The sequence below is a fragment of the Lissotriton helveticus genome, chromosome 2_1, assembly GCF_964261635.1.
Source record: "Lissotriton helveticus chromosome 2_1, aLisHel1.1, whole genome shotgun sequence".
NCBI classification, from domain to species: Eukaryota; Metazoa; Chordata; class Amphibia; order Caudata; family Salamandridae; genus Lissotriton; species Lissotriton helveticus.
In genome coordinates, this window is record NC_136059.1 from 2,079,699,210 (window position 1) to 2,079,725,825 (window position 26,616).

Sequence of the window (26,616 nt, forward strand, 5' to 3'; positions counted from 1 at the left end):
CGTGTTTCTAATGCGTTTTATTTAGCGCAATGTGGAGCGCTCTACTTCTGTGCCTTAGATCATTGGCACAATTAAGAGTGCTCTCTATCACCCATAGCAACTGATACTAAACGAACTACAAAGATGGAGTGGATGATCTCATCTAGTAGTTCCGGGCTTGAGTTGATCACAAGTGGTTTGGGAGCCAAAAAAACGTTGGTGATTTCGGTCCTTCATTGAGCGCAATGTCGATCGCTCTATCTGTGTGCTTTAGATGAGATCATTGGCAGGATGATGAAAACCGAGCATGGTCGGGTTTGATCGCAACACCCAATGTGCCCTCTATTACCCATAGCAACTGAAATGAAACGAACTACAAAGATGGAGTTTACGATCTCATCCAGTAGTCCTGAGCGCGAGTTCCCGTGCGATTTCGAGCGCAAAGTAGTGCGCTCCTAAATTCATTAAAAACAGGGTGAATAACAATGCTCCTGTTGTCAAGTTACTAAAGAAGCAGGGAGATGCCTCTGGGGACTAACCAAACTACTCTGTGATCGCAAAATATATACATTTTGAAACTTTCATAAATAACTGAGGCGGAGGGTTACCATACTAACAACCCCCGGAGACACTATTAAAGAAGAGACCATCTACAAGTTGGTGCCTCCCCCCAGACTCAGATGGAAGCTTGAGGTACAGACGGATAGGTGAGTCTATAGACTAATTAGGAGTCCTACTAATCCCATTATGGTAAATACAGCCACAATGAATGTTGTTGATAGAGTTTGTAGCTTATTACTAGTGACACTAGGAACATGTAATGAATCTGTCTGAGTGCAAATTTGTGTTAGATGATAGACCTGGGAGTCTTTGAGGCAGGGCGCACTAAGTTTGAGTGCTGGAGTCTCATCACATGCTGGTCCCTAGATATAAGGGGATTTTTTATACAGGAATTATAATGGGCATTTCAAAAGGCTGTGTAATTTACGCTTTAGGGTGCTCTATTTCTGTCTTCCTTCTTGTATCTATGTAGCGCGGGGTCTCGTACAACCTGAGCAAGGTGAGGTGAGGTCCTTTTCCCTACCATGGAGGGTGAGCATAAATATATTATATATTTTTTCAATTATTTTTGGTGATACCAGGTGTGTGGGTAACTGACACAGCCAGTCTATAATTAACGACTATACATTTTCCTCCATAGAATTCGTACTCCCTAATTGATATGGAGGGCTAATGTCTGCGGTTGTTACAGGTTGTACCTTATTTAACCATTCCCATTTTTTATTTTTTTTATTTTTCTCACTTTGGTGGTGGTGTTTCTTTTGTCTCACTACTACTAGTGCAACTACTGAAAGAACAGAGGCCCTGACGAATGCCATGGGATTTTTTACCCGATAGGCAGAAACATGTTGGCCCGTTACTAGACAGATATTTGTTTGACTGTCTCTCTTGCACTGTTCTGGGTTTTTAATTAGGAGGTGTGGTTCGTCCGCAGAATAAAGTTATTTGTAGGAGGACACTTCCATCCTATTTTAAAGTCACTATATCTTTGTTGCACTGTTATTCACTTGACCATCAAGGATCAGCCATCACTGACGGTTCGTGTATGTTTGTGGACCAAATCCTTAACCAGCAATAAATGGTGCGGTGTTTGTTGTCCCAATGATCAGGGGACCAGACTGACATGCACTTGGGTTTGGCCAAATGATAGGACTGATCACTGAGTCAATTTGATGGAAACCCTTCACTAATTGCTCTGGATTTGTCAGCCATGTATGAATGATCTGTGCTGTGTTGGCTTTTCCTATACATATGGTGTTCACCTTATATTGAAATATGCTGTCTTCATGTGATTTGTACACCCCGAGATCATGGTGACTCGGACTGACAGTGCAGCTACATAATTAAGCTGATAGACCCCCTGTGTTTTCAGTGTTATACATATACTAGTAGCTGGGGATAATAACCAGGTACGGGTCTTTAAACTTTATATCCCTTGGACCCTCCTTGAACTGTTTTGTTGGTGCCCATGTAGGCTGCCACATTGGGCGCAGGGCACCAATCCGTGGATCTGGGATGCAAAAGGTCATCCCGGTCCAGCAAATCATCTTGCGCCGTGAGACTGAAGTCCTCGGGAGGGCCCGGCCCCTCTAGAGGGGCAGGCACCGGACGCCACAGTCGAGAACCGTTCCCATCCACGTCAGAAGTATTGGGGAAGTCATCCCCATCCCCCTGGTTCATCTGTGGTGGAGCCAGTGGAGCCGACCCCGAAGAGCTCGGTGTGTGTCCAAAAAAGCCTTTTTAGGCGCACAAAGGTGTCGAGATTGACCCCAGGGTCGTCCACTCGCTCCGGGGTGGGGCAGCCTGCATAGCTAGTACCTGCCCTGGAGGTAGTGGGGCCGGGTACCTATTAACATCTTACCTCGGTTTGAGGGGTTGCTGGCAATGCGCCTGGGGTGACCCAATCTCTTCTCCAGGGGGACTACCACCTGCGACACAGCCCTTAGGATGGAAGCGTCCATTACCTCACAGAACTGGTTGTCAATGCGGAGGTGAGTAACCTCTTCCTCCTCCAAATAATCACCAGATTCCTCGTAATCCATGGACTTCGTTAACACCAACGAACAACCAAGTCCACAGACAACGAGGGATTTTACAGGTAAGGACCAATTTGGAATTTTAAGAAAAATAATGGGAATACCCCCTTGTATTCGGAGGGGTTAATGGCACATGGGGTGTCCCAGAAAACGACAGGTCTTACCCCGTGGGATGTTGTCCCTTCAGGCGCTGGCTCGCACTCAGGACTGTGCAAAATGACAGGAAAATTCCTCATGCGAGAGGAGCCCAACTAATTAAGGCACCCGACTTTCAAACTTCTATAAAAAGCAACCGCTTATTAAGAGATACTGAAAGGCTTCCCCCGTGTCACACGCCGCAGCCGGAGCACTCATGCTGTCAGATCAAGGAAACTAACGCGCCTGACGTGCTCCAGCTGCCGGGGGGAGAGGCGCGCACTGCGCGCGTCCCTAGAGGCGCGGGCCCTCTATTTGTCGGAAGACCGCACCACGAGCCACAAACCAAAAGCTGCGTAGGAGTGTTGGGAGTTCCCGTGGCTTTAACATAAACAAACAGCAATTAGCATGCAAAAAAGCTACCGCGTAGGAGCCTCAAAGCTCCCGCTGCGCCAGGTAATTACCAGAAAACACAGATAACAAAAGCGAGTAATCTCTTTACTGACGTGCTGCTGGAGCAGCAAAGAAAGAGGAGGCTAGAGAGGCTTCAAGGGACAATATACTGCGGGCTGGATCCTGACTGGTGGACTTGTGATTGTTTTTCTTCCCTATGTTTCATGGGAAATTGAGTTTTTTACTCATGTTTAGCCTAATGAAATGGCTGCTGGAGTTTGATTATGGTAATAAAAGCGAAGGAAGTAAAGCCTAATCCTCGCCTCCGTGTCCTGCCATAGAATCTATCTTACATTTATATTTGAAAGCAATATGTTTGTCAAAGGATGTTTATGTACATGTTACCAATCATTCCTCTGTCTAAAAAAAGCAACCACTTTGAGTGGTGTTTCACTATCATCATATGCATTCTGGGACATGTGGTTTCCAGCCACGGGCCGTGGAGGGAGTTACGGTGGGGCAAGGAGGCGGGGAGGGGGAGGGGCGGGGTGGAGGGAGCTAAAAACCGGCATATGGATAATTGCAGGTAAGTAAACAATTTAATTAATAAAACGAATTTCGTAGCACACACTGCATCGCATTTTGCGATGCAAGGCGCATTACCAAATTTGTTTTGAATCACAAAACATTTAGGTTCTCCACCCGATTTGTTGGTTGTATCTCCTATTTTATCTTATTTACATTTGTGGGGAAATCTTAAAGGTGTGACTTCTGGTCTTTACAAAACTTTCCTGCATCCTCTCTTTTCGCAACCCCTCTCGACAGCTCTTCAATTAAAGTGGCAATCTCGCTTATCAGTTACATATTCCATTACTCAATGGAATCAAATCCTGGAAGGTTTACATAAAGTTGTCCGAGAGGCTCGTCTCAAATTTTGCATTTTCAAAATCATCCATGAATGGCACTGGTCTCCATCTAAACTACATCATGCTAAATTGATAACACACTCTTTGTGCTGGAGATGTTCTGCTTCTGGCTGTGATATTACACACATTATTTGTGAATGCCCCCGTACTAGATCATTTTGGCTTTTTGTTAGAAAGACTCTGGCATCTATCATGTCATTACCTTTACCCTTTACTTCTGCAAATATTATTTTACATGATTTCCGAGGTCTCCCGTCATTCTCAAAACCACAGACTCGTCTTCTTCATACTGCTTTGGCTACGGCCAAAATCTGTATATTACGCCATTGGAAGTCTTCCTCATCTCCTTCTCAGGAAGAGTGGCTGGTGGCCATGATGCAAACAGCCTCTTATGAACGTATAATTTATAATTTGCAAGATCAGGCTTCTGTTTTCCTTCAAACATGGTCCCCATTCATAGAAGCCACGGTGGATAGTGACTCTGTTTCCATTCCTTCCTCCCCAACGTCTGCTATCCCTTCTTAATTATTTTCATTTTTCCTTTACGTTCGTGTACTCCTACTGGTCTTATCCTGCTCCTTAATCCTTTCATTTGTCTTGGTCTCCTCTTCTTCTCTTCTTTCTTTTGTTACTCTGGGATTCTTTGTTCCTTTTTCTTTTCTTTTCCTTTCTCTTTTCCTTTCATTCTTTCGCTATCTTCTTTTCTGCTCCTTTTCGCTTTATAGCTTATAGAATAATTGCTATTTTTGCTTTTCCACATTTAAAATATCCTATGTATAATTATCTCATTTTCATATTTTATTTTATTATCTATTCACACGTGTGCATCTCTGTAGCTTCATCTAAAAATCTTTTAATAAAAAATTTCAACACAAAAAAAACACCAGGTTCACTACTAAATAAATGAAACCTGATGTATGCTGGAAAAAAAAAAAAAGAAAGACCTTGTATGAACCAATGCAAAAGAAATGGTGCTGGGTCAGATGGACAAACAAGTATGATCGCAAACGCAGTTTGCAGAGCCGTCCAGTGAAGTGCTGAAATTGAGAGCTGTTCCTGTATTATGTCATCATATAGTGTCTCCAGTCACCAATAGTCAAACCTAATCCAGGTTGCTTTTGGGGGCTGTTGAAATTTTGTTATGTTCTTGACATAGAACAACATAAAGAAACTGCCAGATAGGTAGGTGGGTTACGTTGCTGTGTACCAGCACACAACCAAGTCTCCAGTCTGTGCGTTTCTGGTTTAGGTCAGGGGCTGTAGTTGTTTAAGTCATTGTAACATGCCAAAATCATAATAATAATCAACCGTTCATGGGAGAAGTAATGAAGAGCCAGCACCACCTTTCACTGCCAAGATCAGCCACAGATGGAAAACCCTCACTGACTTATTCATTCTGTTGTAGGTGGGCATAAGTCATAAACTGTTAGCAGTTGAGTCAACCATACCATTTGATCTTGAAACACAAAATAGGGATGGCATGTAAAGATCGAAGGCAGTGCCTTCGTTTATTTTTAAAAAGATTACTTGATCACTCTAGTAAGTTGGATCTCTCTCTCGTTGAGCAAATACACATGGCAGAGTTTACAGGCAACAGTGGGAAGGCTGGAGGTTTCATGCGTGGGAACAAGATTAATTTCCAAGAACACATCCCACTCCTGAATGTAGCTAACTGCATTGATATTTATAGGCGCAGTAAACAAAAAAGTAGTCATCAAGAAAATTGCACATTGGAGGCACAGGTTATAATGTAATGTGATATTTGTAAATATATGCATCTAAAATGTCCCTCGTATATAGCTATTTCTGACTGATACAATGAAAGTTGGAAGCCAGTGGAAGAGAGGGAGTCGTAGAATAGTGAAAATGTGTGGCCTGTGATGTGTGCTAAATCAATTAAGAGGAATGACAGGAGGCTAAAGTAGCCAAGTGCTTATTCGATTACAAAAGGTGTAGGCTGAATTTGAGCGATTTACGTTACAGTCAAATTGACAAGTAACGAAAGTCAAAAGGATGCTCCATCCTCTACAGCAAAGTCATGAACACAGAATGAATAACATTTGGTTCAATTGAAAAGATTAACCGCTTTATTTCAAGTTATTAATCACTGTGAGCGTAAGTGTCTTTATGGTCCTAGACTTCATCTTCGAGATGTCTGCAGTCTACACCTTTCTGATTGTTAACATTTCATTTATTTGTAGGTCAGCTATTACTTTCCTCTGAAGACCTTGTGGCGGTCATTTTTTGCAGCGTTGGTTGCTGCATTTGTTCTAAGATCCATCAATCCATTTGGCAACAGCCGCCTGGTCCTCTTCTATGTGGAATATCATACCCCATGGTATCTTTTTGAACTGCTACCCTTTATACTCTTGGGAGTATTTGGTGGACTGTGGGGAGCATTTTTCATCCGTGCAAATATTGCCTGGTGTCGGCGACGAAAAACCACCAAGTTTGGAAAGTACCCTGTCCTAGAGGTCATCCTTGTGGCAGCAATTACTGCCGTTATTGCATTCCCTAACCCATACACCAGGCTTAACACCAGTGAACTCATCAAAGAACTATTCACAGACTGCGGGCCACTGGAATCGTCATCACTATGCGACTACAAAAATGACATGAATTCAACCAAGTCAGTAGATGACATCCCTGATCGGCCAGCAGGCACTGGTGTCTATTCAGCCATTTGGCAACTGTGCTTGGCCCTTGTTTTTAAAATTATCATGACAGTCTTCACGTTTGGTATCAAGGTAAGCTTGTTATTAATATATTTATTGTATTTTATGATTTTCCTCAACTCATTGGTGCACAGTTAAAAATGTTTGTGGCACAGAAATGTAATGCTTTAGGTAAATCGTAGACACCAGTGTAGTTTTGAAATATTGCTTATATGCGTTAATAAAAACCACAAACCAATAACCATATGGGACTATACCAACTAAGACACTGTCACTCTTAATTGGAACACTGCATGAAATTTTGTGAGTTTGTCTATAGACTCAGCAGCAATGGTTCTTGAAAGTAACAAGTTAGCAGGATTTGCCTTGGCACTGGATTCAATCACCTAATGAATTTGACAATTTCCATATTTGGGCATGGGGTGTTTTTTACCCTCTCTGCAGAGGGTCTAAATAAAGATAAGAAAGGAGACCACATACAGTAAAACAGATTTTCGGGACATTCTCTAGGCAGTTTTTAGGTCACACCTACACAGCACACGCAATGTGCTGCGAGACGTTTTGTTTACTATTCCGTGGGCTTACAACTGACCACAGCATACCATTAGTTGTTTTCGTTGCTTAGGTCGTGTGGGCTTCCCTTGCTTTCTGGAGTTGGATTCTGTCTGGGACATGGACTAGGTACATGTGTTTTTCAACCTCTTTATTCTTTCTTGTCTTTTTTTCAACACACTGTTTTTTATAAACCTTTCGGTATTATTCCTAGACGTGCAGTGTGCTTTCTTTCTATAACACAGGCATATGGCTTTTTATTTATGTTGATGTTGCTTTCACCCTATCTGCCATTGATGCTTTATGGTAACTTATACCCACAACTGTACTACTCTACGCCACTCCACTCCACTGCACTCTACACCACTCCACGCCCTTCAACGTCATGCCACTTTACACCACACCTCACCACTCCATTCCACTCTTGCCACTCCATTCCACTCTTGCCACTCCATTCCACTTTCGCCACTCCACTTAATGCCAAACAACGCCACTCTACTGTATGCGACTCTACATCACCATTTGTCTCTTCACCCTTCGCCACTCAGTTCTACACCACTTCACGCACCTCCACTTTACTCCACCCTACACCCTTCATTCCACTTTACGCCACTCCATTCCACTTTACACCATGTCACTTCTCTATACACCATCTATGCCACCCCACTCAATACCACTCCATTCTATGCCACCCAACTCTGACTTTCTACACCACTCAACACCATTGTGCCCCACTCAACACCACTTTACTCTACGCTCCTCTACTCTACGTCACTCCACTCTTTGACACGACACGCCCCACTACTCTAAGCCATTCTACTGTACGCCACCCCTTGCCACTCTGTGCCAAACCATGCTACTCTACTCCACGCCTCTCTTCTCTACATCACTCTAATCTATACCACCGTATGCCACTCCACCAATGTCATTCCCCTCTGTCACTCTACTCTGTACCACTCTACTCCCCTCCACTCAATGCACATCCACTGTACTTCAGTCCACACAGTACCACCCTACTCCTCTGTACTCTACACTACTCTACCCCATGCCGCTGTACCCTACACTATTCCATTACACTCTACGCCACTCCCCTCTACACCGCTCCAATTACTCAACACCATTCTACTCTGTGCCTATCCACCGTATGGTGCTCCATGTCACTCTGCACCACTCTCCTCTATGCCACCCCACACTACTCTATGCCACTCCACTGTAGACCATGCCACTCTATGCCATTTCACTCTTTGCCACTCTACTTCTCTCTACTTAACACCACACCGCTAACGTTTAGCCAAACTGAAGAGCAGCCATGTAGCTGAGCAACACGGCTTAAAGACATTGGCAAAACCAATAGCTCTCACATAGGGGAGACCTATTTGGTTTTGCCAGTGCTTGTTACTATATACATGAAAATGTACATCCAGCTGGACGTTGAAAGGATATTCTGAGTCCCAACTATGTATGTGGCCTATAGAAACACGAGGCTGAGGGCTGGTTGCTTTTTATAAGGCCATTGAACTCCAAGGTGAGTTATCATATTTGTATAATGTAACAAGTTGGTCGTACAATTTGCTGTGTAATTAGTGGGCGCATTATTGCTTGCCCTCTCCTGGTTGAAAGACTGAGTCAAGCAGGGGCCCTACCATTCTTTCAACAGACTCTAGCTCCTGTCTTGCCTCACATTTGAGACTTCTCATGTCTTACGTTGCATCTGGAAGCTGAAGTGTCATGTGCATTCTCTTCTGGCTGAGAAGCCTCTCCAAGCTAGTGTCAAAGCATTCATCAACCTCTCCTGTTTTTGAGGCCATGCCTGCTGGCTGCCTTTGGGTGGCCGGACTCTCATGCCTCAGAGGCTGCAACAGATGGCTGTCAAGAGTGTGGAAGGACTCTTGCCTATCAGAGGCTTTGGTGCATAATTGGGATACATGCTCATCCCTACCAATACTTGCATGCTCATACTACCGAAATGTCACCAGTTGCTTGTGACAAGTTGTTACAAGTAGCACCATTTTCTTATTTGACAGCAGCATGCCCTATAACAAGAAAATAATATTACAGTGATTATAGGGAGGCTAGTATATCTCATAGATTGTATTATTATATACCGCTAGTTGCCGAGGGCTAGAGCAATTGTTAAAGTCCTTTATACTCAAGTTTAAAAAGAAAATCTTTTTACTGAATAGGAAAAACAAAAATATGACAGCGTATAATAGTGACACAGGGCATTCGTACGTTAACCACCATCAATTTATCAATACATTACAACATTACCGTTACATTACATATCGTCAAGTTTACATTGTGACCAGTAATTCACAGTCATACATTCCTGTACAGAGGGATCAATAAACGGTCCACATAACATTCCCCTCGCTTTGTTCCATTCCCCCCAGATCTTGGTCCATTTTCCGGGGCAACCTCTCCCTTAATAGATCACCCTCTCCGTCTGCATACACCAGTCCATATCGGCTTCCCAGTCCCGGAGTTTAGGTGCCGTGTCTCCCCTCCAAGCTCTGGCTGTATTATGTTACGCAACTATATTTCCAAGGGAAACCCAGATCCTTTCTTTAGCCATCAAGTCAATCACATCTCATATGTTAAGAAGGCAGAGTCGGGGTGACTTCCATACTGTTCCCGCAAACTTACCTCATTTTTTAGGTTATTTTCTTCCAATATAACTATATAGTCTGGCATTCCCACCACTGATGTAAATACGTGCCCACATGGCCACAAACACTGGGACACTGTTGGGAGCTTAATATGCCCATCCTGGCCAACGCTACACCAGCATAATAAACTCTATGGAGGAGCTTAAGCTACACTCAAGTTTTAGACCTGAGCAGCAAACAATAGTTTAGATAGAGGAAAAGAATCTTAATGACCAGTCTAACCCAAGGCAGAAGAGCTATAAATAATGCCATTAGAACATTCCACCCACGGGGGATAGTATAAAAAAAACACGTGTGAGAGCACAAGGCTCCTATATCAGCCATGAATGTCTTTTAGTTTTTCTTCTATTCACTATTCCCACTGCTCTAACTGTTAGTGGCCACATGCACCTGCTAATCACACTCCCTGCTCTTGTGCACTTAAGCCACAGACCAGGGCCCAGAATGAGTGGAGATACATAACAGGCTTTAATTATCCCTAAGGTACGGGAAAGTGCGCTATTAGCACTTCGCTCTTCTCTCAAAAGAATTATTAACCTCACTGTGGGAAAAGGACAAACAGGTGGTCGCCGCCACATCTGTGTAGCTCAGGTTGTATTTTATCAGAAGCCTCTCCACCACGTTGTTCTGACCACTCCTATTCATTTGTTAAGAGGTGAATGTAACCCCAACCATCATAAAAAACACAAACTAATATCAGTTTGTTTATTTTGTGTTATTTTCTTGTTCATTTATAATGGTTTAGGGCTTAAATATGTAAGTGGCTCCAACCGTTATTACGTTCTTTCAGGTCTTGTACCCATCCCCTGACCTAAAACGTAATCATTTTTTTAAAAACATTTGTTAAATTGGTGTACTTCCTGAAACTCATTATTCCAAACTCTAAAATTATTTGTTGGCAAGCTTGTTTTACGTGAAAGTGTCTTTTAGTATTGTAATCCAGTACTCTGCCCTTGAATCTTGCTTACAGTGGTGCATTTTGTGTATTTGCAATTTCGCTGAAACTTGGTCCTGCTGGATCGGGAGGTGCAGCTGACCCTAGAGGAACGCAAAAATAACAGTTGATGGACAGAATGCAGAACAATGTCATACATTCACCCCAGTACAGAGATCTGGGCCTAAATCCATCGTTTTTTTGCACTCCACACCACCCCAGTTCAGACATGGCCATATGCAAATCAGCCTTGACCCTGTGCCTGAGAGTGTGTGGTTGGTTCAGATGCTCCGTCCATCACCACCCCATTTTGTACCACTTTGTTTGCCATAAGTTGGCAGGGTATGCTCAGACGTGAGTCCCTTGCTCACTTTGCCACTGGATTCAAGCAAGCCAGGTTGAAGACGGCTGAAATGCCAGAAACCAGTCCTTGGAAGCTTTTTTCCGGTCCAGGGAAGGCATGGCTTGGCAGTTCGGGCTGGACTGTTCCCATGAGGCACAGAGTCAGACTGATTTGCATATGGCCATGTCTGACCTGGGGTGGCAGAGTGGGCTAAAGAACGGTGATGGATTAAACCCAGATCTGTTGACTGGGTGTGAGTGTTTGATTGGTTCAGATGCTCCGTCCATCACCACCCCCTTTTGTACCACTTTGTTCGCCATAAGTTGGCAGGGTATGCTCAGACGTGAGTCCCTTGCTCACTTTGCCACTGGATTCAAGCAAGCCAGGTTGAAGACGGCTGAACTGCCAGAAACCGGTCCTTGGAAGCTTGTTTCCGGTCCAGGGAAGGCATGGCTTGGCATTTCGGGCTGGACTGTTCCCATGAGGCACAGGGTCAGACTGATTTGCATATGGCCATGTCTGACCTGGGGTGGCAGAGTGGGCTAAAGAACAGTGATGGATTAAACCCAGATCTGTTGACTGGGTGTGAGTGTTTGATTGGTTCAGATGCTCCGTCCATCACCACCTCCTTTTGGACCCTAGAGGAACGGCAGGTAATAATCTCCGTCACTCTTTTCCCTGCCCCATACCCTCTACCCGCCTGGGGGTGGGCACCCAGGGGGCACAGCAGCAGAAAAGCACAATAAATCGAGTTGACAGCAGAGTGACCAAGAACAAGTTATTCTTTGAATGGCCAATCCAGGCAAAGGGTGTCTGATCACGACCAGAGCAAAGGGCAACTGGGCAGGGCAGCCCACATCATTGTCGCCTTGAGGAGAGTTTATTGTCGCTGGTATCACTGCGGAGGATTGAGGAAGATTCACCACCACCCACCCACCTCCCCCACACCACACCTCTACCGCCACCAAGATAATCTTACCTGAATGGGAAAGATCAGCATAAGAACGGGTGCGGAAGCAAGGCGATCAGCGACGGCCTGCGGTGAATTGCAGCAGAGCAGGCACACCCCATAGGAGGGAGATCGGGCCTGAACACTTCCCATACCTCCGTTGAGCAAGGTGGCGAGCTGCAAATTGGAGGCGGCATGAGCATCAGAGCTTGGGGACACTGGTGTTGGAAGAGTGCATAGGGAACTGACGAGTACGAAAGGGCGGCTCTGCGCCTCTTTTTAAGGGCGCAGAATAAACTTGCCTGCTACTGAGCCCGGAGAAACTGAAACTTAAATGGGCAGGAGGCAAATGCGAGCGTGCCTTCCTGCAAGGAGTTTGTATCTTATTTACCTCTGTGGCTCGGCAAGTAAGTTGCAAGTGCTAACATCGAGGGCAACAGCGAGCACGCTTCTCTGAGTTGTCCCATTTGCTTTTTATTGGCTGCAGAAAGTGTGTTCGGTCAGCAAGTGTGCAGTAGCGAGCAGCAAGATTTTCCTATGCGTGTTAAAATACCTTTAGCTTTTTCCACAGCACAGTTCTGTATGAAACTTAAGAAACTGACACTTAACCTGACTCAAGGTTGTACCAAACTGCAGATTTGCCAAACAACGACAAAGTTAGAAGCAAACCAAAAATACTTTTTCAAAGGAAAGTACGGCTGAACCATAAAAAGAGTAATTTATGACAAATCTGTAAAATTACTGAATGTGTTAAGCTAAATCTATGTAATCTCTAGCTTGCAAGTGTCTGGAATGATAGTTAACGATGTTGTAATACATGCGAATTGCAAGGTCACATAAAGTGAGTTCACATCACAGAATGTTTGATTGTTAAATTTTGATCAATCAATTTTGCACGGTAAAGTGTTCTTTTGTTTTGTTTTTAGAAATAAACAATGGAGTGTAGAGACGATGAGTGTGTTTGAGGTTAATATTGCGTATTGGTCTCTATTCCTATAGGTGCCCTCAGGATTGTTCATACCTAGCATGGCAATTGGAGCCATCGCAGGAAGGATTGTAGGCATTGCAGTGGAGCAGCTGGCTTACTATCACCACGATTGGTTTATCTTTAAGGAGTGGTGTGAAGTTGGAGCGGATTGTATTACACCAGGACTCTACGCCATGGTCGGGGCTGCCGCTTGTCTAGGTAAATGCAATACTGAGTGCAAACTGGTATTGTTTAACTGAAAGCTGCTTGCAGTCATAATAAAAAGCACAATGCAACAGGACACATTGGCCCTCAGAATTGTAGAAATGTAACACCTATTGTCCTCGCTCTAAAGGGTATTTTCTGCATTAAACTTGAAAAAAGAAAAAGTAAGAAATATCGAGTATGTAGTGTAGGACCTTGAAAAGATCAATTCGTATTTTAATACCCATACATATTTTTCAGATTTGTGGAACTTGGTCTGGAGCATACATGTTTGGTAGCAGTGCTTACTGTGGAACTAAACCTTTTAAAGGATAGATAAACTTCATGCCGCAATTATTGATTGCTAGACTACAAGACCAATACTGCAGATAACACACTACCAACGTGATGCGATAAGTTTCATGCTTTCATATGTTTTCTGACCACATTGGATTCAGGCAGCAGTCTGCCGGCTGTCGATCTGTTTGGAAACAATAAGAAAACAGTAGATAATATCTGCAGTATGCAATATCCTTCTGCTCCTAATTGGGTAGTGTGAAAACAGTACTTGCCATTACAGCAAGGGGTATTGTTTCAGTATTTGATACTATGGCCTTTCAAAATATGTTTACGCAATTCTATTGCAGTTCATGTTTCATTTGAGATCTTGCTTTTGTCGTATTGTTGCCTTGCCCATATTGCTACCTTATGTGCTCTGAATGCGTTAGTTGTGTTAAAGTTCACTATTCTCACATCGATCTTAGAGACCTAACTTATTTGATTGCAGTGCGCTTTCCTTTTGTCTTCATTTGGTCAGTCAAAAATATATTTTATATATTGTTACCGTTGCTTCATTTTTAACATTTCTCACTTAACTTGTATTTTTGCTGGAGCATGGCCTATACAGAAACATAGGGTACACGCAGCAAGTGAGCTACAGCTCCGAGCCCATAAATACTCCTTTCATTATTTTGTTTCCCATTCAACCTAGAAAATCTGCTTCCAGCACACCTTGAGTGGCTTGGACTTGGCCCTTACCTATTGATGTACGAATCCCTGCTGTGGCTTCCAGAGCAAGGCAAGGCAAACGTGGTATGCCCTTTCTGGATTAGTGTACTGATGGTGTTGGTCTTGTGGCTTTCTCCTTTGGATTCTTGCTCTGTCTGCTGCAGCGGAGCCTTTCGGGACCGGCTACAGCTGCTTTGGGGATGTTATATGTGACCATGATCTTGCTGCGGCGCTTCACCGTTGTAACATAGCCTTAGCTGGGTGACTCTTATCTGCTGCTGCTAAGAAAACAAGACAGCAACTCTGGTCTCACCCCACATGGTGGACAAATGCGGCTTGTAGCCCACCGACCTGCTTGCCTTGGCCTGGATGGTGACTGACGTTGTTGATGGAGGCCACAGGGCCAGAGCAGAGTGATGACAGTGATGATGGCATGTACCTCTGACTCTTGACTACCCAACTCCCCATGTTTCGGCTGGGGTGTAGACCTGCATTGTGGGAGGGTGAAATTCTCCACCCTGGGGTCCCACGGATGAGTGGCATCACCTTTATGAGCTTGCATTGGCAGGGTGGAAATCCAGCACCCCATGAAGAAGCTCCATTAAAGCCTGCTGCATAGATCTTGCCTCTGGCCAGGACCATTACAGTATGTAGTGATGTGTTGTGGCATCAGGTGATAGGGGAGCAACATGCAATCCCTTTTGTCTCATGAAGTGGCTGGTTGCTAAGAGTGTATAGACTCGACTAATCCTGTTGCCGGGGAGGCCTAGCAAGATGGCCACTTGGACGTGTTCCTAAGACTCTCATGCACCCCTGTTAATATTCTGCACAATCCTCCGTTATTTTACACATCTCAGACATTAAAGGAGCTGCCCCTAATGCAGTGTCCAATGACCAACACGCTACATATAACAGAGGCCTGTGAATTGCAGTGCCTGAGTTCAGGAACAGGAGGCTGTGACTGCATCATGCGCAGATCCTGGAGGTGCCCTCGGGGTGGAAAGAAACCAGCAAGGGGGTGGGGGTTACACACCAGGCATGAGGAGAAGAGAGTGGCCTGGAGCCCTTGCTTCGCTACCAGTAGGGGGCAGATTGAGAGGTGGTCGCTAGGAGTGGTGAATGGCTCTGACCGGGGAAGATGCTGCAGACCGGCGTGGTAAAAGCCACGGGACCAGGAAAGACTGAGCGGAACGGCAGTTGCTGGCAGTGCTGGACGGGGCTTGAGATGTGGTTGGCGCCCAGCGGGGGTCCCTGGAGTGGACGGAGACGTCTTGGTGCCCTAATTGGAATGAGGCCAACCTGTACTGTTGCTGAGTGGCTCGAGTTTCGCCTGGCCTGCACTAAGAACTGTGTTCAGCCCTGTCGGGACATTGTGCCTGAGAGAGTGTGTTTGGATTGTTGGCTGCCCTTTTGGGAGTGTGGACAACTTCCTTGGCAGTGGCGGATTGTGGCTGACCTTGATGCGGAGGAGCATGCTGCAGAGGGCTGTTTTGACGAGCTAGGCCCTCATCTGGATCCCATTTCTTGTTTGTTGCTCCCCTGTTGAGTGTTGGACTTTGTGACTTTGTGTGGGTTGTTGAGGCCATACCTACGCCTGGACTGATGCCAGCAGGCCCCCGCTTAGATGTGCACTGCCCTCAGTAAAATTGGAGTGATAGAGCGTCGACCCTCGCGCATGTGGGGGAATCTATTGAGCTCTGACCCCCTACTTGCTTTGCTGTTGACCTACTGCCCGGCGGGGTGTGGCTGCACACGCCTGGTGGCTATGTCTATGGAGGTCCTGGTGATTGGGTGTGCCCCTGAGCTGATTATCACTGAAGCGATATGGGTAAACATAAGGTGCCTGGGCCCCAGCAGAACAACACTATCACGCAATATACGTTTATCTCTGTAGTGTAGTTCCTATATTCCCAATAGGCTCTGCGCATTGGAATAATATATTCAGCAGTGTAGACGTAGGACTGAGGTCGACTAGGTCTCTACTGACTATATTAGACTTAAGTTTTTGCCAGCTAGCTCAGAGGTCACTAGAAACTTTCTCGAATAAACGAGGAAGAGTTTAACCTCCCTGGATAGACAAGAAGGGATTAGCTTCTGACAACCATATAACATGACGACAACTTTGCTCCCTCAGAATAAGAGTGTATCTCTAGAGTCGTGGGAAAACAATAGACAGCTATTTCACTCAGTCAATCGTGCATACTTTAGTTTCACCAGAGTGCAGAGACAAGAGAGACAGGCGTTTTCAATAAAAAGTTGTTATTTATTGAGCAGTCTTCTTTCTCATACAAGAGAAATGAATTGCCACAATTGCAATACTCATAGTAAAGTAAAGTGCGTACAGTAAAAGGAGGATTAAGAAATAATACTGTAAAAGCATTGATATGGTTTCTTAGCCATAAGATACTTTAAAATAGATAAAATATATACATACTTATATACATTGACTAACGTACTCAACTGGTGCTTCTAAATACGCCTATCCCGGTGTACCTGACCTAAGCCTAATACGTGGGAAGGAGTAAGTAAGTAAGTAGCAGTTTAAGTTAAGTTGGTTTTGCCAAGAATCTGACTCAAGAATTCTCTCAAAGGGTTTAGTCAGCTCCGTACCTGGGTATTAGAAAGCAGGAGGTCTTGTATCTCTCTCTCAGGACTCGATATCCCAGTAACCCGCGAAGGTATCTGGAAACACCGGAGCTGGATTTCTCGGCAGGAGAAAAGACAGCGTCTCTCTCAGTGCGTCAAAGAGGAGGGGCAGCGTCCGTGGGCTCTCGCATCAGCTGGGCTCTCGGGCAAGTAGATAGTTGCTCCGCTCCAAAACCACCACCGTGTGTTTGCTTAGGGCAACGTTGGTATATTTATACCTGAAAGGTGCCGGGTTTGACGTAAAGTTGGACATGAGACGTCAATAAAGATGTCACTAAGAACTGGCCGTTCTTACAGGGCTTCACAGGAGTTCTAGGACGAAATCAAAACAAAAGCAATGGGGATTTCCCAGGTTGCTGGAGGTTTGGTTTGTTTAGAGAACTCGTTGTGCTTTCTAGGGGCCCGGGGAAGTAGCCTTGCTTAATGTGACTGCATGGGCTATGACTAAATATGGATATGATTCCTATGCCTGTGTAGGGATATTATTTATTATAACCGTACAAAGGCATAAAATAAAAATATCGATTTAGGTTCCTAGATAAAAACACAATACCCACTCCACGATCTAATGTCCATCATTACTAAAACTAAGCAATAGTAAACATAGAAAGGTGCATGTGTATTTCAACCCACCCCAAAATACATTTATTGCATTTGAAATGGTGTATACGAAATACACGAACGATTATTGGTACTGTACGCTATTCAAGCAGTGTAATTATTCAGTTAAAAGGATGCATATATATATCAGCTGAATGATTTGCGAAATTTACACATGAAATGGCTCTTAATACAGAAAAGAAGGTCGAGACCATTCCATCACATAATAATACAAATTCTGTACATATGCTAGAGGCTGAGGTAAAATATTGTCTCTAGAGTTCCTAAAAATAGAAGCTCTGTTCTCTAAGAATAGTTCTACTTTAAGCAGAGTACATGTGCCAAAAAAAGTAAATATTTTGGAAATGGGAAAAAAATTATTTCGCCTCAGGAGAAAAAATAGTTCCAAATATTTTCAGTAGCTTTTGTTTATCAAAGCTGAAGGCCGAATTCAGAGTTTAGGGAACGCTTTGTGCTTGTTGCTTAAAAAGTTATTCTTTCTGTTCAGGGGAGAACATAATTTCAGACAGACTTTAAAAAAATTGGTCTACGGCTTCAGGTGAAAGTTCGACCAAGTTTGAAAATGTCGCAACAGTGCAGTCGTGAGAATGATTGCTATCATAGATGTCAGGATCAGCAATGCTCACAGAAGGTCGTACCTGGGTGATGCTGCTCTCACCTCGTACTTCACTACCCCCTAATCGTAGTGGTGAAGTCTCAACGAATGCCGTCATCAGAATGGGTAGCCGCTGGAGACAACACAATGCATGAACCGTTATCGGACTTAGAAAAGTATCTGTATCCAATGGTACTGCTGATGGTAGTGTAAGACAGACGTCCAACACACATTCTTCTCCACATAGCATACATCGAAGCACAGGTAAGATGCAATTCTGCCAGATGGGTCTGAATGAAAGAAACCAGGTCATATTCAGATCTCTTAGCCGGGCTAATCCAAGGACTTTAGTTATGCGGTGCCGATAGCGTATAGCTAGGATCGTTTCTTCCATCGTTGCTGGAGTCTTGTCTGCGACTTGCCTTGCCATATCGGAGCAGAAGGATCAAAAATAAAATGCCTGCTACGAGTCCCAACAGAAGTGGTAGGCCGCCAAAGACAGAATGGACAAAATTAGGATAAATGCCCAGAACAGTTTCGAAGGGTGTCTTAAATATATGTGGGATACCACTGGTATCTGACATATTTAGAATTTGGCTTCGCATTTCTACGAAATGCACGGGGCAATTTGTTGATAAAAGGCTATGTATCTCTGCCGTTGTCCTTGCAACTTGCAGATCATACGTTTCTTTTGATGACGTTAAGGGCACAGTTGTCTGTATTAGGACAGACTTTATTCTGCTTAAAGTATCAATTCGAATAGAAGAGATATTCAAAGAAGGCCAAATTGTTGCCTCCGTATCTGGAGTGCTGTTTTGATACAATACTTGCATACAGCAAGTGACCATGGAAATCACGCTCACGAGATAGGCTTTCACTGGCACCATGCCACAACAGCTGTGGTCCACTATTAGAATGTAACTCCCGTTAGAAAGTCGTCTAAAGAATGGCTCTATTTGTGTTGCAGGTGTGCCGTGCTGGTGACATGAAAGGTTATTTGACGTCCCCTCACAGGCCCCATGCAGGTTAATACCTTGACACAGAAGTATACCGCTTAGTGATTGTTTACAATTGTTTCCACTAAGAAATACATTCTGTTTCTTTTCACTGTAACATGTGTGTGTATAAGGTAATTTCCATGATGACTTAATGTACCCTTTACCCAACCTTTCATTCTGGCCCACTGTTATATACTCTTGGCAGTATTTAAATTGGAAAGTTGTTATCGGAATTGTGATTATTTCGTGTATTATCCATTCAATGACAGGTCTGTCTGACATTGTCAATGGTAATCTCTCAATTTTTCCAATGCTCAGAATCGTATAGTCTGCTCCTTTTTGTGCCAAACTGATTTGTGTATCAGTAAGGTTAAAGATAGAGAATAATGACGTTGTGTTGATTAAACGCCAGGGCACGTAGCCTGAACGCAGATTTTGCAACGTCCAGCCAAGCTGTACAATAGAACGTAATTGGGACTGACCGTGTTGTAACATTAGTAAGTCCTGCTCTATTATATCAATAGCAGAGGATACAATACTGTCCAGTGAATATATTCTGGAGGGCAGAGTCATTAACCCATTGTCTACAACAGAAAATGATTTTTCCAAATTAATACACTCAATTTCTCGTATTTTTTCTGCTGTTTTAATTTGCATCACTTTCCAAGCTTCGTTGTATGCAGCGTATATACCTGCCGCCATGAAACGTTTTTGACGCTGTTTGCGTGGTCCCATTACGAAATCACGTAAGTCAGCACCGTCTTTAAGTAAAGTCAAGTGTTGCTTAATTTCAGCCAGTGTGGATTTTTGTAGCCATTCAAGGCAGAGTTTCCCTACACTGTATGTTGTAACTATCCCTGGACGTTGTCTCTGGGAGTATCTTGGGTCTGGCCTGGTCAATGTTAACCCCTGTGTTTTGTTCAGGAATCTATCTTGACAGTTATTTGTGTCTGTGGGCCAGATCAACCATTTTTTCCAATCAGGATGTGTTCTGTTGTGGTTTAAAATATGGGTTACGTCTATCTCAACATCTGTAGTGCTAGTACTGTCAGGTGTTGGCTTTGGAATAGACGGTTTGTTTAAGTCTTTAATTTTGGCTAAGCCAAGACAGGTTAGGTTGTCTGTTGAATGGTATCATTCAAGAATATTATTTGTTCTGGGATCATGCAGGCTCTAAATAATGCTTCTAAACCTTGGACCTGCCAATCTTTGGTACCCCAGATGGTTTTTGTTTCAATGTTGTTTTTCCAGAAATCAAAACCAAATGTAATCATTTTTTCATAAAATGTTTCCGAATAGATCAATTTAGTGTTTGTCAGCATTGTTTTTACCCCTGTCTTATTTAACAGTTTGAAATAAAATGTTTCTGCATCACTTGTGTTAAATCCTGAAAAATATGGGAATTTCCCGTAAAATGTTTTCGAACTGCTTTGAGGTGGAGTTGCACAATGTTCCCATTGATTATAATTAAAAACATTTCTAGGTTGAGCAGATTTATGCAAATAATGATGTGCAAAGTGATTATAACAATACATTTCCTCATAATTTGATGAACCCTGTAAGTACTCATGTTCTGTAAATTTTGCTGACATTACTAAATCTGACATCATATCATTAATACTTTCAAAGTCCCAATCATCAGAGAATGTACTCGGTTTTACAAAGTAACTTAATGAAACCATGAACTGGTGTGGATATTTCAAGAGCTCGACCGGGCCATAGATTTCGTAATCCGTTTTGTCCCATGCTACCCCACCGGGTATTGGATTGGCTGTGACATTCACTGATGATAGTTCTCTTTTCTCGATGTGAGATGACTTGTGTGGCTTTAGGACCAAGTTGATGTTCTGACTTGCTGTGTCCATTGTACTGTATTTTCCTTCAATGAATTGTCCCAAACAAGGAACCATGATGAGCCAAAGTAGGAGGAAAAGTACACCTAACACAATCCAAAATTCAATCCATGGAGAAATCAGATAAGTTTCTTTGAGTTGATGAAAGAGTTCTGTTACTTTGTTTTGAAAAGTTTTTGTTGCTGGTATTTCTTTAGGCTCGCTTGGATCTTCAGAAAAGTTGTCGAAATTGATGAAGTAGCCAGATGCAGTTCTGTCAATTGTTGGAATTGCTTCCGGATTTTTATTTGCTTTTGCATCTTTTGATTCATTAGCATAGTCTGAGGCTACATCGTTGTAGACAGGTGTTTCTTGACGAACTGTTGCAATTTGGGTTTCAAGAGGCACAAGTTCCATGGCATTGTTGCATAGTCCTTTTTTATTCACTGCACGTTTATCAAATGTGATTAGTCTCTCAGTTTGAACCTCTTGTATTGTAGCAAGTTTTGGTACTCTGCTACTTCTTGGGAGTCCACTGGGCCTACTACTTATTATTGGCCACATGATTGTGGTTTTACCAGGTCGATAGATACAACTTGGTTCTCCTTTTTACCAGCAAGGGGCGGTAGTACAACTGATCTCGTTCCGCTGATAGCTAAGACAGGTACTGCTTTTCTGTAAGAAGGCCCAAATTCCTTCTTCACCGCGATCTTCTCTCTGACCAGATCCCCAATCTTTGGAATCCAGACAGGCCTTGCTGGGACAGGTGGTTTATCTTCAGTGGCTGTTGGCTGCTGTTTTAACTTTACGTTGCTCAGGCCTTTTCTAGTTTCATTTAAGTCCTGTAAAATAGCCAAACGATCTTTGATATCAAAGCATTTTTCTTCTACCACTGAAGTCTGACTATCTAAGTCCTGAATATGCATTCTAGTCCCGAACAATAGTTCGTACGGACTGAAACCTTTTAGAGAATTTCTTGGCAGATTATTATTAGGACTATGTTGGACACTTGTTAAATGTTGGACCCACCCATCACCCGAGCCTAATACCCTCGCCGTTATAGATTGCTTTATGTCCCGGTTTTTTCTTTCCACAATCCCATTTCCCTCAGGATGGAAGGGACAAGAGTACCGCAATGCAATGCCCATGCTGGTCATGGCCTCCTTATAAGCTTGAGAGCTAAAAGCAGGACCCTAGTCAGAATGTAGCATGCCAATTGCGTATGTGCCGATATGGACTCGCAAATCTTTTATAACAGTTATGGCGTCAGCCGACCGCTGGGGTCTACATTTTAAGTGAATCTAGTCTTAAACATAAATGGGACGTATTTCTCCTATTGGATTTCTGCGTATAGATAGCCTTATGCTTTCTAAAAGAAGGGTCCTGGCATTACTTCAGCTGGTTCGCCACTGCGATCTCTGTTGCAGTTTTGACAGCCCATTGCAAATTTGTAGTTTTGCAGGCTCATCCCCGGCTACCAGTATTCTGATTGTAATTCTTTCAGAGATGTCAAGATTTCCTGGTGCCTCAGACCTAATCCCATATGTACTTCTTGAATCAAGAAGATTCTCCTGTTCATGTTTGGAATTACTCTATCCCCCACTCCAGGGATTCGAGCAAAAGGAACGGAGTTTGCATCGATTATGTATGTATAATTGAGTGGTAGTTCACGGGTAATGCTGCACGGTCGCCTTTTGAAGACGTTTTTACCGCCAGCATGGTTTCCCCATCTATGTAGTTTTCTGAATGCTTTTTTGTGGCTACGGAAGCCGGATTAGTTGCTTCCGCTGTGGCTGTGTTAGCCAATGAATTCCCTGCAGCGTGAACGCCATCACGCTGATGACTCAGTGTATGTATCACTTGAGTCTTTTGTAGTTCCTTCTGCAAAAGAACTACTTGTTCCCAAAGCTTCTTATGCTTTATTGTGGCACCTGTGTCATCTTTGTAACCGTTTTGAACCCAGTTCTGCAAGTCATTATTGTAAGATTGGACGCAGTAATGCGAATCGCACACTATTAGTGTCGGGAATTCGCGATCGGCAATATCGAGCGCCATTTTTAAAGCTAGCAGTTCAGTACGTTGACCTGAACTGTCTTTCACAGATTGAGACATAGTTACCAGTGGTCTCAATTTACCTCCGTGCCACCGGCATTTAACAACCGCGCACGTAGCACTGTAAGCTCGCTTACCCCAAACTGTGGGTTGTGCTGATCCGTCTGTATATATTACACAGGCGTAAAGTTGTAGGGGCAGAATTTCGATTGGCAGAGGATGTTCTTTTTCATATGTTATATGTTTCAGTTTTTTCATGTTTGGATCAAAATAGTATTTCACGTCTTCTGCAGCAAGAGAATTTTCCCATTCGATCCATTTTGGATCTAATGCCACGGTAGTCAAATTGCGTGGGCTTGTTAATGCCTCAAAGGCTGATTCTGCTGTTAAAACAGTTATTCTTTTGCCTTGTGCTTGGGCTTTTTCTTTTGCTACAGCAGTTTGAACCGCATTTACAATGTTTTCTGTAAGACTGAATGTTTTTTCAGCTTGTGTGTACAAATGTGATTTGTAAGCTATTGGTACCGTTTCTCCCTCATTAGAGGTCAGGTACGTGAATCCGCATCTTCCTGGGATGACTCGGATTACAAGGTTGCGTATGTTTTCGCGTGTTTGTAATTTTGTTTTAGCTAACATGTCTGTTTGCAATGATCTCAAAATTTCTGTGTGTTTCTGAGTCCAATTGATTGGTTTGAAATCAGGTTTTATTAATTCATAGAGAGGTTTAACCCTCTCTGCATAATTTAGAAAGCAAGTTCTTCCGAAATTCAGGAAACCTAGTATTGATTGTAAGTTCTTCAGCGTTTTTGGTGCTTGGAGGACTGCGCATTTCTCTAAGAAATTGTCCGCTAGGCTTTTGCCTTCACTTGATAATTCATATCCTAAAAACAGGACTGTTAGATGGGCAATTCGTGACTTTTTAAAGTTGAATTTGTAACCCTCTGCTGCAAACTCAAGTATTATGGTGTTTACCCTTTTCAAGTGAGTATCCAAGTCATCATCTGTGAGATAGATGTCATCGACATAAGATAATGCCTCATCATCATATATTTGTAGTAACTCTATTACCCTTGCTGAGAATAATCCTGGGCTATTCTTGAATCCCTGTGGGAGTCGACAGAAATGTTACTGTGACCCCATTATTGAGAAAGCGGTCAAATACCTGCTTTCAGGTGCAATGTTTTGACAAAAGAATCCATTAGAGATGTCTAATGTCGTTTTGTATTTTTTGCGCACGATGTTATTCATTAGTGCTGCACTGTGTGAGTTTTGTACTGCAAATGTCTTGCAACATGAGTTTAGATGTCTGTAGTCCAAAACTAGACGATATGAATCGTCTGGCTTGGAGACAGGAAACAAAGGATTGTTCATTTGAGAGGTGCATGTTTCAATCACCCCCTGGTATTCAAGTTGATCTAAGATCTCAATGACTTGCTTTTTAGCTTCTTGTTTGATTGGGTACTGCCTTTGTGCAGTGGGTTGACATTTTAACTGGATTTTGTGAGGAGGAGAGTCCTCATCCCATCCTACATGATTTTTGTATAATGCAGGAGCTTGGGCTACTGCCCATTTTCTTGCATATGTATATTTTCTATGCATTGGAATATTATTTGAGAAGGCAGGCATAATCATTTCTTCGCCAGGAGGGCACTCCCTGACAAACTCTGGTGGCCAGTCTTTCTCAGCTAAAAGGATGTCATAGCCTTTTGAAAGGTTATCCCAAAATAGACCCCTTACTTTCCTAGTCTTATCTCCCTCTATACGTAATGTTATTTCGTATATTTTATGAGGTTTGCTAACTCTGGTATCTGCAGTTTCCACCTGAATGTATTCATTCGTGTCCACTGTCTCCAGAAGATTCATCAAGATCTTGCGAGCTATGGTCACTTCTGCTGCGCTGTCTAGCATTGTCTGGGCCCACTCTCCGTTTTTCAGTTGTGTCCTCAGTATCCACGGCATGTTTAATTATTTTAATAATGGCTACCTTCTTTCTTGGAAATTGTAATGTTTTACTTTGATGAGCAGGTTCTTTGTCTTTGGACTTGACGTGCTCTTCCCTGTGTTCTGACCGTCCTCTTCTTTCCGATTTCTGCGAGGAAGTCTGAAAAGATCGAGAGGGACGTGTATCAATATCTTGATATCTATCAGGTTTCTTCAGATTATCCCTATTCCTAAGGTTGTATCTTTTCTCAGAGGGCTCCCTCTGGGGAGACTTGTGTCCTTGGTCCGGAGATCTTTCTCTCCGCCGAGGAGACCTTCCTCTGGACTGGAATCTTTTTTCTTTGGGAGTGGATTGTTTATTTCCATCCCAGCTCTTTTTTGGAGTGTTTAGATTATTTTTAATAAATATCTTTTCAAGATTTTCAGTTAGTTGGGGTTTTACTGGTTTCCCACCCAAACTATCTCTACCTAGTTCTTCATAGGATTTTTCTATGATTCTGACAAGTTCAAATGGTTGTTCTGCTATATCTGTCTCTCGCAATTTCAGGTGGATCGCCACAGATTCTGCTTCTCCTTTCATGTTGCCTAATAATATAGCTGAGACCTGCTTGAAGTCTTTCAGTAGTTTCATACCCAGAGTTAAACCAGGTTCTGGAATGTATTCATTTTGAATCTGTCTTAGTACATCTGGTATTACCGCCATGGACGGAACACCATGTGTTTTAGTGTAAATGGAAGCAAAGACTGTGCCCCAAGTGTCACAGTCCTCCACATGTGGTGCGATCCCCATTGGAAGACAGATAGTCAGAATTCTGTGTTTCTCAGTAGGAGTAGTATCCAGAAATACTGCCTCTATTTGAGTGATTTTTTGTGTTAACCAGAATGGAATTTGTTCCCGTTTTGCGGGTGTTTTACCAAGACAGGATTGTATGTTCTGTGGTGTTATTTTGTTTGTGTTGCCCTGATGAGGGGTCAGCTGTGGAATGTTAATTGCTGGTAGGACTGTTGTAGTCCGCATTACATATTGGACTAATTGTCTATGTATTTTAATCAGTTGTTTTAGCTGTGCTAAAAGTTCTGGTACTGACATTTTTTCGATGTCTGGATGTGGTGTGTAGCTGGCTAGAACCGGCCACGTTGCTCCTGGTCTACCTAGTGGACCAAGCCTGGTTATGTGATTGTTATGTTTTAGGGCGCCATTAAACCAGAGCAGGTGCTCTTGGTAATTTAGTGGTATTTCCACCTCCTCGAAAGGGTTTTACTCTTCCGGAGGTACCTCTATTTTGTAATAGTGGAACTCGTGTGTGACAGCGTTTGCTGCTGGAAAGTTAATCCATGAATAGAATACCTCTGTCTGCTGATATTCACCACCTCGTGATGTCAGTCCATTTTCTATAAGTTTAAGAGTTATAGTTTTCCTTATGTTGACCGGAATGGGTATAACATTCGGGTAATGGTCTCGGAGACTTGTGTCATCCGCTAGGAGTTGAGCTGCTATTCTAGCTGCCTCCCTTTCGCTTTCACTTTCTGACATTTTTTACTGACAGAAAGGTTTTCGTTGCAGATCAAGTTTCAAGGAAACAAAGATTAGGTGCACAAT

The 26,616-nt window shown here is 43.2% G+C and overlaps 1 protein-coding gene across 5 annotated transcripts in view; it reads left to right on the forward strand.

The window, feature by feature from the left end:
* Positions 1 to 26,616, forward strand: part of CLCN3 (chloride voltage-gated channel 3) — a 509,534-nt gene that overhangs the window by 436,304 nt on the left and 46,614 nt on the right. For all 5 annotated transcript variants that reach the window (XM_078677053.1, XM_078677057.1, XM_078677054.1 and 2 more), the window contains 2 exons: positions 6,232 to 6,777; positions 13,152 to 13,338. In XM_078677053.1, the coding sequence (XP_078533179.1) occupies positions 6,232 to 6,777; positions 13,152 to 13,338 (733 nt within the window). The remainder of the gene's footprint in view (positions 1 to 6,231; positions 6,778 to 13,151; positions 13,339 to 26,616) is intronic.